General features: G+C 36.6%; 1 protein-coding gene across 7 annotated transcripts in view; it reads right to left on the reverse strand.

Annotated features, from left to right (window-relative positions):
* PRRC1 (proline rich coiled-coil 1) overlaps positions 1 to 18234 on the reverse strand; it is a 43992-nt gene that overhangs the window by 12696 nt on the left and 13062 nt on the right. For 6 of the 7 annotated variants that reach the window (XM_032627645.1, XM_032627640.1, XM_032627641.1 and 3 more), the window contains 3 exons: positions 17264 to 17427; positions 10307 to 10410; positions 3134 to 3236 (listed from right to left, as the gene is read on the reverse strand). In XM_032627645.1, coding sequence (XP_032483536.1) covers positions 3134 to 3236; positions 10307 to 10410; positions 17264 to 17427 — 371 coding nt within the window. The remainder of the gene's footprint in view (positions 1 to 3133; positions 3237 to 10306; positions 10411 to 17263; positions 17428 to 18234) is intronic. The other variant, XM_032627646.1, reaches the window with a different exon arrangement.

Consider the following 18234-nt stretch of genomic DNA (forward strand, 5'->3'; position numbering starts at 1 on the left):
CTGGTGGGAGATGATAACCTCATTGTGGTTTTGATTTGCATTTCCCTAATAATTATTGATGTTGAGTATCTTTTCATGTGCCTGTTGGTCATCTGTATGTCTTCTTTGAAGAAAAGTCTCTGGGTCTTCTGCCCATTTTTTGATTGGGTTGTTTTTTTGTGGTAGAGTTTTATGAGCTGTTTGTATATTTTGGAGATTAATCCCTGTTGGTTGCTTCCTTTGCAAATATTTTCTCCCATTCTGCGGGTTGTCTTTTCATTTTGTTCATGGTTTCCTTTGCTGTGCAAAAGCTTTTAAGGTTTAATTAGGTCCCATTTGTTTAGTTTTGCTTTTATTTCCATTACTCTGGGAGACGTATCCAAAAAATATTGCTGTGATTTATGTCAGAGTCTTCTGCCTATGTGTTCCTCTAAGAGGTTTATAGTATCCAGTGTTACATTTAGGTCTTTAATCCACGTTTGAGTTTATTTTTGTACATGATGTTAGAGAATGTTCTAATTTCATTCTTTTACATGTGGCTGTCTACTTTTTCCAGCACCACTTATTGAAGAGACTATCTTTTCTCCATTGTATATCCTTATCTCCTTTGCTGTAGATAAACCGACACACCTGTGGTCAATTAATTTCCAGACTTTCTATCCTGTTACATTAAATCTGTGTATTTTGTGCCAGTACCATACTGTTTTTGATGACTAGCTTTGTGGTATAATCTGAAGTCAGGGAGTGTGATTCCTCCAGCTTCATTCTTCTTAAGATTGTTTTGGCTATTAGGGGTCTTTTGGTTTCCAGCCAAATTTTAAAATTATTTGTTCTAGTTCTGTGAAAAATGCCCTTGGTAATTTGATAGGGATTGCACTGAATCTGTAGATTGCCTCGGGTAGTATGGTCATTTTAACAATATTGATTCTTCTATCCAAAACCATGGTATCTTTCCATTTGTTTGTGTCGTCTTCAATTTCTTTCATCAGTCTTAAACAGTTTTTGGAGTACAGGTCTTTTGCCTTTTGCCTCCTTACATAGGTTGATCCCTAGGTACCTTATTCATTTTGATGTGAATGGTAAATGGGATTGCTTCATTAATTTCTTCCTTAATTTCTCTTTCTGAGAACTTAAGAAAACAATTTTCCACTCCTGCTTTTGAAACCTGCAAACCCATGTGCCCTCATGCTGGGAGACTTTCTCATGATATGACAATGTACTAAATAGTTATTAATGACAAACTGGGATGCCAGGTATCATTTAACATTTATGACTGTTTTACTATAAGGGATACATGTTCAAAGACCAGGGAGTGGATTGTGATATTTTGATTTATAAAATATAAAGGATAGGGTTTAGACAGTTTCTTGGTTGGTGAAGGTGTGGAGATTTGGAGAGAGTGGAGCACCAGGAGAGGGTATGGAAGCTCCACCTCCTTTCTCCATAGCTTGCCCTATGCATCTCTTCCATCTGGCTGCTGCTGACTTATATCCTTTTATAATAAACCTGTGATCTAGGGTGAAGTGGGTTTCCTGCATTCTGTGAGCTACTCTAGCAAATGAGAATCTCTGATTTCCTCTGATATACACCCAGTCAGTCAGAAGTACAGGTAACAACCTGGCCTTGTGATTGGAAAGGAGGGGTGCAGGCAGTCTTGTCGGACTGAGCCCTTAACCTGTGGGATAGGTGTCAGAATTGAGTTGAATTATAGGATATCCAGCTGTTCCTAAGAACTGCTAGGTGGCATGGGGAAAACTACCCCCCACACACACTTTAATGTTCTAATAAATACATTTCAAACTTTTATTAGTTTTACTGTTTACTTAAGTGATACTGACTGTATTATAATTTATTTTTTGGTTAGGTTACAAGCTAGTCTCACAGAATAAAATGGAAAACTTTCTACCTCTATGCATGAGAATCACGTATTCTTTGAATACCTTGTAGACCTCACAAGACCATTAAAACTCAGTGATTTTTTTGAAGCTAGATGAAACTCTTGCATCAAAAGGCTTCACTAAGATAATTAGGTTAAATCATATGAAACTGCCAAAATTTGACTGGTTTTGACTTCAATGAGCAATTTTGTACGTTTCAACCTAATGGTTATAAACTGCCATTGTTGATTCAAGAATATTTTCCTAGAAAATCAACCGTTTTCTGTAATTTTTCTAAATTATTGTATAATAGCGTACAATCTTTTAATCACCTTCACATTGGAGTGAGTTTAATAGTACCATGTATAAAAATGTCTTCAACTTCTGAAGAGAAATGTTGGTAAAATTATGGTATAAGTAAGTAAAGGTTCAATAAACTTAAAAATTCCAAGCATAAATTCTTATTCCCCATCTAACCTGTAAACCCCTAAGAAGGCCACAGGTTGCTTTCAGGGGCTCTGTAAACATGTGAGCCAAATTTATATGTGAGTGCGTACATCATACATGCATGCTTTTGGGGGAGAACCCAGTAGCTTTAGCAAATTCTCAAATACCTAAAGTCCCAAATAACTTTAGAGAGTTTTGAAATGACATTTAACAAGGTACATACATTAAAATGTGATGGAAATTCTATTAAATGGAAGACAGGAAAAATACCATTTCATTCTATTTCATTTAAGGATTAAAAGTACATAAAAATATAGAAGGAATGAAAACCATTTTATATTAATGTTAACATTCTTCTGGAAACTATGTGGATAGGTAGACATTTTTCAACAAACCGAAAAGACATGTGACTTTCATCCAAGGTTTGTAAACTTCTAAATGTGTTTCTACATGTTTTTAGAGATGAACAAACTAAAGAGGAAGATGAGGACAATAGAATAACAGGAGAAAATAAAATGTGAGATAAAGGAGACAGTTAATGAAAGGTGAACACAAATTTTTTTTCCAATCACAAGGTAGTGAACACAATCATAAAAAGAGGGAAAACAATGAGAAAAAGAGCATTAACCATGTAATGGCTTACCTTGACAATGACCGCTGGAAAACGAAAGTAGGGAGGTACTGAAACAACATGGAAGGAATAGAAAATTGAAAAGCAAAGAGAAAAGGCTAAAAGGAAAGAGTGAAGCAAAACAATGAAAAATCTTATTTTGAAAACAGTATTTCAGGTTTCTCTGAAGCATAATGAAAAAGAAAAGGATAAAACTAACCTGTTGTACAAATTCCAAGGGTACTGGTGTGGCCTGTGTAAATGCTTCTAGATGAATACCATGCACAGGGTCTTCAACTATCAGACAGCCAATGTCAAACCATCTGCAACAGAATGTATGAGTTTCACATTGTGTATGTGCTAAATGAGTTATGGTGAATAGATAAAGTACTAACATTCCGATAAAACATTACCAGATTGACTAGAAAAACATTTCCTTGAAATTTTCAATAGGACAATCTATAAAACAACATATAAAATTACCCTATTGGCTTAATTCAGAGAAGGAAAAAAAACAAAAAATAACTGAAATTACTCATCATGGAAAGTTCCTTTTCTTGCTAAGATTTGGAGAAAAGAATGGCAATTAGGGGTGCTCAAATATGCAACAGATAAATCTACTCATTTGAAAATTCAAATAACATCGTAATTTAAAATGTCACTTGCTAAAATATGGGAAAATTTATATTACCAACTCTATAATTAATATATAGCCAAGTTGCAAAGTTACTATAAAAATAAACTCATTCAGGAAATAATAAATCCTCTCCTCATTCCTGATAATTCCTTCTAATCACACTTTCTGAACTGTTCACAACGAATCTGTTTGAAAACAGCCTCATGAAATCAAGAAAACTTTCTTCAATTTAAAGATACACGTAAAAAGTCATAGTTAAAAACTGACTTAGGTGAGGTCATCTGTAATATCACTAGCATTTTAACTAGCCAGAATCAGGAAATCATGAGTTTAAATAAGATACAGAGCAAGAAAATTTTAAAATATACAGATTAAAGTGCGATGAAATACAATATGATTAGGAAACTTATTTACATATTCAAAGAAACAACAAAACAATATGTAGAATAACTTTTGAGTTTATAATGTCTGTAGTATTCACATCCTAAAATTTTCCTTTAAATTAAGAACCTTAAATAGTTATTTTATTTATTATATGAATCATTATTTTAAATAATTTATTTGGTATATGATGAATCAGTGTTTTATTTTATATGATTTGTGTATTATGCAGATGGCAGAGAATAACTGTAGTGACTAAGCTTCCAGGCACAGCACGGACGTCCTGACAAGCAGCAACCCTGAAGGTACGAGCAGTCTCCCCTACAATGCCGGTGATCACACGAGAAAAACTCCCCTTCCTCTGCAAACTACTGTCACGCTCCCGAGCGTGTCAACCTGGATATCCCATCCTTCTCAACTCAAATCTAAACTGCCGTCACTGTCATGCCCACCGAGACCTCTTCCATTTCCCTGACTAGTGCTATTGGCTGAGGAAACGCTGTCTTCTCCCTCCTTCCTCCTGTCCTTCCACCCCACTCCCACTCCCCACCCAGCAGGAGGAAAAGTGGTGGTCTCCACTGTTCACACTCAAGGACAATTGCTAAAGAATGCTCTCCTTCTCCTCACCCTCTCCATGCGGTTGGGGAAATAAGACAGACTCGACCAATCCCATATGGAAGCTACTTAGACTTAAAAAAGGCTTAAGAATGGTGGTTCCAAGACATTTAGATTTCATGTAGCAGAAAAAAAATCAAAATAGCACCTGAGGAGCTGACACAGGTATGCCAATTTGTGTTTTATCAAAGAAAGACCATCCACTACCACCAGTCACTTCACAGAAGGACATTTTAACCCATTTCACACATAACCCTTGGTTTTAGAACTTGATAGGTTAATCTCAGAATAAGGACAATTCATGTTTACACAGGTTATTTTTCCATTTTGGTATAAAACATGCTAATTTCCCTCATGTAGCATGAACTGATGCAAAGTTTATCACAAATAGCTAGGTCTATACTGGCTTTACTATTAGGAGGCAAACACCAATGGTCTTTTCTTGACTCAGTTATAAGCATGTATTTTCCTGACTATCTTCTGTGCATTTATTTTTCATAGGAACACCACAGAGAGAAGTAGCCAAAGCAAACGATCAAGTGTTTTGGGTCATGGGTTTGCTGTTTGTTCTCATGTCCTTCCTCTAGTCCCCTTCTGTATCTTAATATTACAGCCTTTTCACCCTCTCCTCCTTAAACCATACTGGAAACCATCCACAGACTTCCTAATACCAATTACTATTCCTAATCTCCCTTATTTGCTAGTCTTCTGCTCAAAGAAAGGTAGGAAAAATAGCACATCTAGGTATGATGGAGCAGTTGATGGCAGACCAATGCTCCCAATGAAAAGCTGGATGAGTATACAAGTCATATCTAATGGCATCCAAGAGCTGTAGAAGCAAGGAAGACAAAATGGAGTAACATTCTGGACAGGGACAACCTTTCAAAGGTATGCTGAAGACTTTCAGCTGACCCTAAGCACAACCCAGCCTGGACTCAGGTCAGTCTATCTAAAGTGCACCAAACTACTACCCCTTCCACGCACCTCACTACTCTGTTTATTAGAGGGAAGAGTGAACCTTCTCAAAATTACCTCAAGACTCTCGAGTTTCTTATAAACAATGTCTGGCTTTCCAAGATTATGAGGCATCCACAAAGACAGCACCTTATCATCACACCAAAAGGAGGCTAAAAGAGGCCCACACACTGGATTCAGTAGACAAAGATCTTAAAATAAATATGACTCATATTCAAGGAAAGAGAGAGGTAAAGATAGTCGAAATAGAAAATATAGGTATTCAAATCTACTTTTTAAAAAAAAATCAATGTATGGGCTACACAGCAGAAGAATCAGAGTGAGGAAGTAGGGGAAAGAGGGGACTGACCAAAATGAGAGCTCTGAGGCACAGTCAGGAGGTGACAAGCATGTATTTATAGTCCTAGAAAGAGAAGAGAGAAAATGGGCCAGAAGCCAATTCTGAAGATCCAATGGCCAAGAACTTTCCAAAACTGACGAAAGACATAAAATCCAATCAAAGAAAGAATCAAGCTCAGGGAATCCACAAAAATTCAATACCTAAGCAAACACACACCCCTGTACCTACCATACGAAACTGCAAAAGTAAAATGACAGAAAAAATCCTAAATGCAAAATGCAGCTAAACAATACATTCTCTTCACAGAAACGAGCTGGATAGCTGATGTAACAGAAATGATGGAAGCCAGAAAACAGTACAACAGCATCTTTAAAGTACTGAAAGAAAAGATCTGCCAATCCAGACTTCTACATCCAGAAAAAAACACCCTGTGAAAATAAAGGTGCTTTAAAGGCTCTTTCAGACAAAAGCTGAGAGAACTCCTGGCTAAAGTCTTCCATCACAATGTATATAGTACCAAAGGATGCTCTTTAGGCAGAATGAAAATGACCCCAGACAGAAAAACCAAAAATGCAGGAAAGAATTCAGAGAATAAATATAAGTGAATAGAGTGTACAGAAATATTGTGAAATATATCACAATTAAGATACTTAATACTGCAAAAGATGAAGGGGGTAAATGGTATTGAAAGTAGTTCAGTATTATCAAAGTCATAATTTTTATTAAAACATAATACATGGAAAAAGGCACAATGGAATCTCTAAGGTAGCCCTTAAGTGAATATTTCAGTTTCCCCCTCTGTTAACCTTTTAATATTCATCATCACTGGATGGTTGCTTGGTGCTTACATCGAAAGTTCAAACTTCCCAACCTAGCAATCAAAGCTCTTCAAGCTACTTTGATTTCCTATCCAACAGTGTTCAGCCAAGCTGATAAAATCACTGACCCCAGAATACATCTTAATCATCTTCACACTTTTCCTCCATGCAGAATGTCCCAGCTATTCTTTTCTACTTAACCAAATTTTACCTACTCTTCAAAATTCAGCTCAAGTCCCAATCATTCACGGATCTTATCTGACCCCATCTCCACATCAAGTTAATTCCATTGAAAATGTACATAGCATTTTAATGTACAGCCCACGTGCAGCAATGAAGACCCAATGCAGCCAAGAATTTAAAAAATAAGAAAATATGTTCCTCTACTGACTGACGGGTGTTTGGTGATACCTATCAGTGTGAAAAGATATTTAAAAAAAAAAAAAAAAGATGAATTATGTTGCTGGAGGGTTTTTCCAAACTAAATAGACGAGAGGTAGTGTTCAACAGAACTCAAACCTAGTGACTGCCTGCAGGCCCTCTTGCCATACCTTCCATTACTCTGAATGACTGTGTAAATGATTGTTGCTGGAGGTCAACATCCAAGCCAATAACTAAATCACTGTATCATATGTAATTGATTATTAACACAATCTTAGCATGCAGGGAACACAATGTCCATTTTATAATTAAAAAGGAGAAACGAGCAGAAATGTGAGCTGAGCTACACAGGTCACATAGCTAGTTAGATGACAGAGCTAGACCAGAACGTAATTTTCTCTCTGGTTCTAAAATAGGATACATTTTTTTACTAGATGTTCAGTGTAAGCAATCATATTTTGCTCCTAAGAGAAACATAATAAGCCTCTTACTGAACCATTATACACCAACAAACTGGACAACCTAGAAGAAATGCATAAATTTCTAAAAGCACACAACCTGAATCAAAAGAAACAGAAAATCTTAACAAATGGATTACTTGTAAGGAGACCGAATCAGTAATCAAAAACCTCCCAACACACAAAAGTCCAGAACCAGATGGTGTCACTGGTGAATTCTACCAAAGATTTAGAGAAGAATTAATACCAATCTTTCTCAAACTCTTCCAATCTTTCTCAAACTCTTCCAAAAAATAGAAGATGAGACACACTTCCAAACTCATTTTACAAGGCCAGCATTACCCTGATACCAAACCCAGACAAGGACACTACACAGAAGAAAATTAAAGGCCCAATATCCCTGAAAAACAGAGATGTAAAAATCCTCAGTGAAATACTAGCAAACCGGATTCTACAATGCATTAAAAGGATCTATACCATAATCAAGTGGGCCAGGGATGCAAGGATGGTTCAAAATGTGCCAATAACGCGATGTGCTACACCACATTAACAAAATGAAAGATAAAATCATACGATCATGTCAACAGAGCTATAAAAAGTATTGGACAAAATTCGACACCCATTAATGACAAAATCTCTCAACAGAGTGGATACAGAAGGAACATACCTCAACATAATCAAAGTCATATATGGCAAGCCCATAGCTAATATGCTCAACAGTGAAAAGCTAAAAAGCTTTTACCTCTAAGATCAAGACAAGAATGCTCACTCTTCCCACTTTTATTCAGCATGGTATTGGAAGTCCTAGTCAGAGTAATTAGGCAACAAAAAAAATGCATCCAAATCAGAAAGGAAGAAGTAAAACTGTCACTATTTGCACATGACATATTATATATAGAAAAACCTAAAGCTACCACCAAAAAACTGTTAAAACTAGTAAATTCAGTAAAGTTGCAGGATACAAATTCAATACTCCCAAATTTGTTGTATTTCTATACACTAACAGCAAACTATCAGAAGAAAACAATTTTAAATACCATTTACAATTACATCAAAAAGAATAAAATAGTTAGGAATATATTTAACCAAGCAGGTGAAAGTTGTCTACTCTGAAAACTATAAGACTGATGAAAGAAACTAAAGAAGACACAAATAAATGGAAATATATTCCATGCCCATGGACTAGCAGAATGAACATTGTTAAAATGTTCCTATTACCCAAAGGAAGCTACAGACTCAATGCAATCCCTATCAAAATTCCAGTATTTTCCACAGAAATAGAACAAACAATCCTAAAATTTGTATGCAACCACAAGACCCTGAAGAGCCAAAGCAAATCTTGAGAAAGCAGAGCAAAGCTGGAGGCAATATGCTCCCTGATGTCAAATTATAATACGTAGCAACAGTAATCAAAACAGTATGGTACTTGCATAAAAAACAAAAATATAGATCAATGCAATAGAGTCCAGAAATAAACCCATGCATTTATGGCCAATTAGTTTATGACAAAACAGCCAGGAATATGCAATAGGGAAAGGACAGTCTCTTCAATAAATGGTGTTGAGAAAACTGGACCACAATTTCACACCAGAGATAAAAATTAATCAAAATGGATTAAATACTTGAGCATAGCATCTGAAACCATAAAAAACTAGAAGAAAACACAGGCAGTAAGCTCCTTGATATCTGTTGTGGCAATGATGTTTTTTGGGTTTGACACCGAAAGCAAATGCAACAAAATCAAAAACCAGTGGGACTACATTAAACTAAAAAGTTTCTGCACAGCAAAGGAAACTATCAACAAAACGAAAAGGAAACCTACCAAATGACAGACAATACCTGCAAATCATATATCTGATATGGGGCTAATATCCAAAATATATAAAGAACTCATACTAATCAACAGCAAAAACCGAACAATCCAATAAAAAAATGGGGAGAAGATCTGATTAGCCTCCTTTTCCAAAGAAGACATACAGATGGCCATACGTGGAAAGGTGCTCAACATCACTAATCCTCCAGGGAAATGCTAATCAAAACCACAATAAGATAACACCTCACACTGTTAGAACGGCTATTATCAAAAAACAAGAAATAAGTGTTCACGAAGAGGTGGAGAAAAGGGAACCCTTGTGCACTGTTGGTGGGACTGTAAATTGGTACAACCACTATGGAAAACAGTATGGAGGTTCCTCACAAACTGAACTACCAAATAATCCATAAAGTTCACTTCTGGGTAGTTATCCAAAGGAAACGAAAATACTAACTCAACAAGACATATGCATCCCCCTGTTCACTACAGCATTATTTCCAACAACCAAGGCATGGAAGCAACTTAAATGTCTGCTGATGATAAAGAAAATGTGATTTATATACACACTCACACATAAATATGTATGTATATATACAATGAAATATTATTCCATTGAAAAGGAAGGAAAACCTTGCCATTTGCAGCAACGTGTATGGACACTGAAGTCATTAAGCTAAGCGAAGTAAGTCAAATAGAGAAAGACAAATACTGTATGATCTCACATGTGGGGGGGAAGCAAACTCACAGATACAAAGGACAGATTGGTGGATGCAGAGGCAGGGGTGGGAGGGGGAGTAAAATGGATAAAGGGGATTAAAAGGTACAAACTTCCAGTTGTCATGAGAATATAATGTACAGCATGGTGACTATAGTTAATAATACTTTTTGTACATTTGAAAGTCGCTAAGAGAATAGATTTTGTCTTGTAAGTTCTCTAAAAAAATTATAACTATGTTAAAAAAAAAATCCTCTTACTTGTCAGGAAGCAATTCTGCAATGAAGTTTTCTACTGACACAGCAGTCTGTTTTTCATGGATCACTCCAGTTCGACGCAAGCTATCTATCCGTTCCTGGGCACCCTGAAACAGTGTACATTAGAAACTATTTTAAATTATTCGGTTTTAAACATACTAATTTATGACTGTATAAGTAATATGCATATACATTTATACACAAACACATACACTCACTGTAAACATGAGAACAATACAGAAGCACAGAGAGTAAAAAGTGAAAAAGCCCCACTGTATTCCCCTCAGTATTAAGAGTCTGCAGTGCATCTTCCGAATTATTCCTATATGCATTATTATTTTGGTTGCTATCATGAAATGGGTAATTTTTATATTACGTGTTCTAATTGGTTATTACTAATAAAAGGAAACTGTGCTTTTTAATGTTGATCTGGCAAGAGGCCATCTTACTAAATAAAAATCATTTATCAATTCTAGTAGTTTTTTAGTTGATTCTCTCTTGAATTTTTCTAGGCAGGCAATCATATCAATAGCAAATATGTTTTTTCTCTTTCTTCTGATTCCTTTTATATATAGCCTTTAAAGTTTGCACCAAAATAACAGTTATTTTAACTTCAAATGTATGCATTACATCAAAGCTTATTCAAGAAAATTAGTGCCATTTACGAAACAAAATTGAGGGGCTGAGAACACTAAATAGATAACTCAAAATCATGAATTAAATATACACTTGTGGCAGAAAACTAAAAGCTGGATTAATGAGGACAAGGTTGTTGTTTACTACTTTTATTTGAATCACTTCATAAAAGTGATCATGAATGATATGATGAGAATGTGTTCAAAAAGCAAGATAAAGCTATTTCTGAATAAAACTAGTCATGGATAATACCCCTATTTTTATCATGAACAGCAGAGCTAAGCAGTGAATGAGATTAAGGGGTCAATTCTTCTTCAAATGAAAATGAAGAAAGCTAAGATACTTCTAGAGACAACTGAATTTATTTCAGAGACAACTAAAGAAGTGACAACTGCATGAGAACATGTAGGCCAATCTGTCATTAGCTTATAAACATGAAAGATGAAAGAAGATATGAGTTAAACTACAATAAAGTCAAGCTGTATTTTTGCTTACTCTTGTATCTCTGGTACCTAGCATAGTGTCTAACCTAATAGGCAGCCAGGGAGAACTTACTACATGAAAAAGTGAACATGGGAAAAACTAAGGGCTTCTGAAGGCCTATATGGCTAATATTAGGAATCTAAAGAGTGTAAATATGGCATCACCAAATCTAATTGTGCACGAGGAGGTCACTGTTGAATCTGGAAGAAAATACAATAGCTAAGATGAACCTAATTCTTTGTACTGGATAATGTAAATCTGTTCCGAAATTTGGGAGGAGTAAAATAATTCCCTCCTCCCAAAAGGTAGTTATGTCTAATCTTTTACTATAAAGAAGTTTAAATAAGTGTTAATTCAGTAAAAAAGTATTAGGGGATTAGTGGGATGTTTAGAGATTCATTCGCAACTCTTCAAAGGTGCTATCTCAGCTACACACTACAACAAAATATTCCTAGATTTTATGCTCCCAGGAAACAGAAACTAAGTTGGTTCATTTTTTTACTATCCTACAGCACAGGGCTTTATACTTCATAGGGTTCACAAAATATTGAACTGAAATTAATTAGCACCTATAAAAGATAGGACAATGAGTTAGGTAGACAAGTGTAATGCTTGTTTTTATGGAATCCAGAAGAGAAAATGAAGAGGGGGTAAATCAGCCTCTTTCCTCCTCTGACCACATTACTTAAGTGTGGCATCTTTTGGCGTCACAGAGACACTTTGATATTAGTCACTACCAATGTTTTGAGACGGGAATTTTAACTTCATTTTTCAGCAGTGTAGGGTACCAAAAATTAGGTAGTTTAGAGGCCACACTGAAGTAACTATCTCAGAACTGAAGTAAGATGCAGAAATGCCTCTAGAGCTTATACTGTACTCTGAGAGCTTATACTAAGCAACTTGGTTCAGATAATCAAAATTCCATGCTTCTTCAAAAATTCTTACAGATATTAACTACATTTTTCTTGACTATAAGCTATAAAACAATGGTCAGAAATATAATTGGCTTTTCAGTAAAATTAATACTTGGCATTGGAGAAGTTTCAGAAGCTTCCTAACTTTAATTACAGCTGATTTATTTCCTTAAACAATTTCATATGTTTAAAGGAAAACTTAAGTTTAGTCAAAAAAGACATTCACTTCAAATAAAATCTGATGGGGAGAAAAAAATCTGGGTTGAAATTTTAATATTCTATATTATTTTCTTTTTGTTAGTTCCCTCTACTGTTTCTGAAAAAAAACAAACCGTTGGGAAAATTACAAATCACTTTCCTATATGTATCAGTTTCAATGAATTTTAATTTTAAGCTTGTATTAAAGATTGTAGAAAAGGAACACTTTTCTAAATTTGAAGGGCAAAAACCAATACTAAAACAAATCTGTCAAATACTAATAAAATCACAATATAAACTGAACTATTAATATTCAGAAAATAAGACTTTTCTTAAGAGAAAAAAAATCTCCATCAGCCTTTCAAGTTCAGTTTATACCGATCTGAAGTGTCTTTATGCAATGATATTTAACATAAAATATTTAAGACTCATGTTTTAAAAACCATGAAATTCTGAGTTATGTTCCCAAAATCATGTGGTGATCTACCATCAGAAACTATGAATGACAACCCTATCAGTTTTTTTGAGAATTAGAAACCACAGGACTTGCAAGAAGATTTTACGGTGTCATTATGCCATTTGCATCCTTAACATCTAAAACATTATTCTGAATTGTCCCTTCATATGACACTCAGGAGCATTTTAGGTTCCGAGGCAATCAGTGGGTGAGCGGTATATCTTTATTTTCTAATGGGAGAGGTCAGAGCTTATGAAGAGGAGATGAGAAAGGAGACGGCACGTTGCCTCCATTACAAGTATGTATTCAGGCAGAAAATTTTAGGAAAGCATACATACGGAAGTTGAGGAAGGAGAAGCTGAGTTCCTGAAAACTATCTGGGTCTACCTGGACCTTGTAAAATCTTTGCATGTCACCAGAGGTACTTATACACAAGTCTGAAGACCACTGTTTGATGGTAAAGGTACTATCAAAGTATAGCAACAGGTGGGCAGCTAGAGCTCTGTTAAAGGGAAAAATCTCTATTCTCATATGGCTGACATGTTGTTAAACCAAAATTCAAAACAGATCCCAGGAAACATCTTCTGCATTAGACTGCTTACTTGAGGAAATAAATTATTAATTTAAAAAGTTTACCCTAGCAGTTTTAATTCTATTGTTTGGGGTTTTATACCAAGATATCTCAATAGGACTGCTAGATATTCATTTTAAAGAACATGAAGCACTATTCTAAAACTTTATATCTATAAACGAAACAAAGATCTCTGCTCTTGTAGAACTTAACTCTAGTGGGGAAAAGGCATTAAAAAGTAAGAATAACATCAACGTAAACTATATGGTAAATCAGCAGATGCTGGCTGCTATAGGAGAAAGATCAAAGGAGGGCTAGAGGGATCAGGAGTGCAGGGCAGGTAGGTGCAGACTGCAGTACTGAACAGGGCGGTCAGGACAGGCCCCACTGTGGAGGGAAGATGTTAGTGAAGACTTGAAGGAGGTCAGGGAGTCAACCAAGTAGATATCTGAGGAAAGAGTGGCTCAGCGAGAGCTGTGGAAAGGCTGTGAGAAGAGAGCAGCCTGTCAGACAAGCGCAAAGACCTGCAAGGAGGCCAATGTGGCTGGCGTGGAGTGAGCAAGGGGGAAGACCAGAGAAAAGCAGAAGGCCGCTGGTGCAGCCACTGTGGAGAACAGCATGGAGGTTTCCTAAAAAACAAAAATAGAGCTGCCATATGATCCAGCAGTCCCACTCCTGGACACATGCCTGGAAAAGATGAAAACTCTAGTTTGAAAAGATACGTGCACCCCACTGTTCACAGCAGCACTATTTATAATAGCTCATGGAAGCAAACTAAGTGTCCATGGACAGATGAATGGATAAAGAAGATGTGGTGTGTATATACGATGGAATATTACTCAGCCATAAAAAAGAATGAAATCATGCCATTTGCAGCAACATGGATGGACCTAAAGTTGATCACACTAAGTGAAGTAAATCAGAGAAAGACAAATATTTTATGATATTACTTATATGTGGAATCTAAAAAGATAGTACAAATGAACCTATTTACAAAACTGAAATAGATTCACAGACATACAAAACAAACTTACAGTTACCAAAGAAAAAAGGGTGGGGGGTATAAATTAGGAATTTGAGATTAACAGATACACACTACTACATATAAAAGATAAACAACAAGGACCAACTGTTGTACAAGGAACTACTGTTGTACAACAAGGAACTATACTCAGTATCCTGTAATAACCTATAAAGCAAAAGAATCTGAGAAAGATATATATACACACACACACACACACATATATATATATATATATATATATATATATATATATATGGTATAACTGAATCACTCTGCTGTACACCTGAAACACTGAAAATCAACTATACTTCAATTAAAAAAAAAAAAATAGAAGGCCAGTTCAGCCTGGCCATGTGGGGCTGTAGAAGCCTTGGTAAGGAATTTGGATTTTACACTCAGTGAAATATAAAGTTCTGAAAAGAATAGTGAAATGGTTTGATCTTGTGTGTTGAAAGAAATACCCTGGCTACTCTGTTGAGGATAACATATAGGGCCACAAGGGGAGAAACGGGATGACCTGTTAGGAGGTGAACCCAAGATTCCAGCAAGGCTTTGTGGTGGCTTCACCCAGGGTGGGAGCAATGGAGACAGTGACAAGCAGTCAGATGCTGGATGTATTCTGAAGGTACAGTGAACAAGATTTCTTGATGAACTGGACATGGATAACGAGAGAAGTCAAGGATGAATCCAAGGTTTCTCATCTGAGAAAATGGAAGGACAGAGCCATCATCAATTGAGATGGAGAAAGCTGCGGCGGGGGACAGGTTGGAAGGAAAGAAAAGCAGTTGAGTACTAGAAATGATAAGTTTGAGACATTCAAGTAAAGGTATTAAAAAGGCAACGTTAGGGGTTCCCTGGTGGTGCAGTGGTTGAGAGTCCGCCTGCCGATGCAGGGGACACGGGTTCGTGCCCAGGTCTGGGAAGATCCCACATGCCACGCAGCGGTTGGGCCCGTGAGCCATGGTCGCTGAGCCTGCGCGTCCGGAGCTTGTGCTCCGCAACAGGAGAGGCCACAACAGTGAGAGGCCCACATACCGCAAAAAAAAAAAAAAAAAAAAGGCAACTTCTATATTAACCTAGTTTACATGAGAGGTCTCTGCTCGAAACTGTCAGCACACAGCTGGTATTGAAAGCTGTGGGACTGGCTGAGATCACCGAGAGAGCGAACGTAGATGAAGGGAAGGAGACCATCAGGAGGTTGGGGAGAAAAGGAGCTAGCAAAGGAAGCACAGAGGAATTTGTGAGGCAGGGAAGAAACCAAGTGTGGCATCCCCAAAGGCGAGCGTAAAAGACGTTACAGAGCAGTCTCAAAGCCAGTGGTAGGTCAAACAAGATGCACAACACTGGCGACCTTGAAAGCATTCTCGGTGGAGGGCTGAGGGTGAGAGCCTGGCTAGGGTGGGTGTAAGAGACTGAAGAGAAGAACTAGAGAGAAAACTGTTGGCAACTCTCTGCAAGTTTTGCTGCAAAACGAAGTGAAAACCTAGGGTTGGAGGTGATGGGGAAAGTAAGGTAAAAAAATTTGTTAACGTTTTCTTTAGTTTATTTTTGTTTTTTAAGGTGGGAGCAGTGTTTACATGCTGATGAACTGTTCATTTGTTTTTGCATGTTTGTATACTGATGGTAAAAAGTGTATGAGAGGGAGGGCAGAACTCTTGGAACTTTAGCACTCAGCACGCAAGAGGGGGCCAGGTCTACTATGGTAAGATTGGCTTGTGTATGTGACAATTTTTTTAATGTTAACAGTCCAGAAGATGAAGTGTACGATATTCAAGTGGTGGTGTGAGTATGTAAGTGTGTGAAATTTGTTTTCAAAATAAGCCATTCTATTATCTGCCACTATTACACAGGGATTATATAGGTATCTATAGACTTAATCACAAGGTCTTCTTCCCTCACTACCAAAAACTATGGCAGTGTCTTCCTTTGGTGACTGCACTACCACTGGTAATGTAATTTAATAGGTCTCTATATGCTGATGAGACCTTGGCACACTCTGGTTATATACAGGCTTTGTGCCTATAACATGCCAGCTAGTGGGGTCTCTAAGGCAAGGTAGTTAAAAGGACAGGGAAAGGGAAGACTCAAAGAAAGTAAGTTAAGAAAACTTTCTGGATGAGCGCCGAGTCCCCTCATCAAGTACTGGGTTGGCCAAAAAGCTCGTTCGGGTTTTTCCGTAACGGAAAATACAAGGGAAAAGGGGGACTTTGTCAGGTGTATTTACAACCTGTTTACTAGAACCCCATTACTACTCTGAAAACTTCCAAATATATGAGAATCCCATAAACCATGAAGAAATACATAAAGTGTAAAGTATTATTAATAGTGATAGTAATAAAAAGCTTACGGGATTCAAGGGATATTATAATTTCAGTAATGGATTTAAACTTTAATACTGGGTTAAGAAGATGTCTTTCAGGGCTAAAACTGCTCTCTTTCTGTGCTCTTGGCATGTGGTTCCTCCCCTCCCCCGATAATCAAAACCTACTTTAGGTTTCTTTAAATTAAAACTCCACTGTATCTTCCTAACACTACAGAATTGTCTAATTAAAAACCAAATCAATATTTCAGTATGTAAAAACCCAAAAGCTCCATATAGACCATAGGATTATCATCAGAAATTTTAAAAAGTGAACTGCAAGCTACTGTATCCTGAAAAAGATGCTCTATTACTCACTTTTAATCCAGCTGCATAGCCCACTGGTTGTGGGGCAATGCTGGACTGCCCAGCTTCCCCTATCACCACAGCTAAGCCAAAGACCTCCTGGAAGGCATCTCGGACAGCGGCAACTTTTACTTCTTTATTTGAGGTCACTACAATGTCCAGTTCACCTCCAGATTCTACAAAGACCAGAAGAAAATTTCAATTCCAAATTAAAATAATGAAATTCTCATAATTACTACCATGCATTAACATTTTACTACATAATTACTCTTAACCTGGCAAAACAATGCAAGCTATAGATTACCTTTTTATTGGCTGAGGAAACTGAGGCTGATAAGGTCTCACCCAAGGTAACACAGCTACTCAGCAATGATGTCAGGACTCAAATCTAGGTCTGTATCTTTTCACTACACTGCCTGATGCAAGCAGACACATTTCACCCTGTCATCTAATGGCATCTTACTCTGAGATTTCTCAAGAAAGCTATTTGTACTGTGAAATATTTTGCCCTAGAAACAATGCTTTTCCTCAGTTAAGTATCTTTTGGAACAGCTGAAAATATTTTCCAAATATCTGGGCTTTTATTATGGATTTCTTTTTTCCTGATTGAAACAATGTTCCACAGATCCCATCTTTACTGGAATTTCTTAAATTATTAAAACCTAAAAGCAAGGGTTACCATAGGAAAGAAGAGGAAGACTATATGTTTTCCTTTTTTTTTTTTTTCTCCATGTGGGACATATCTCTTAACCCTATCTAGCTAAGTACTGTTCCATTAGGCTTCAGCTCAAAAAGCTTTTCGGTTTTTTGTGATGACTCATGCCACTTTTAATGATTATAAAGGGAGAGCTAATCAAAACAATGTTGAAACTGTGTTAAAGTCCATTTCTAATAGTTCTTGTGCTTTCTTGATGCATTTGAAATTGTTATGGTGATTTCTAAAATATTTATATAAAAACATGGTAAGTTTTACTAGAGTTTTG

Source organism: Phocoena sinus, chromosome 3 (genome assembly GCF_008692025.1).
Source record: "Phocoena sinus isolate mPhoSin1 chromosome 3, mPhoSin1.pri, whole genome shotgun sequence".
NCBI classification, from domain to species: domain Eukaryota; kingdom Metazoa; phylum Chordata; class Mammalia; order Artiodactyla; family Phocoenidae; genus Phocoena; species Phocoena sinus.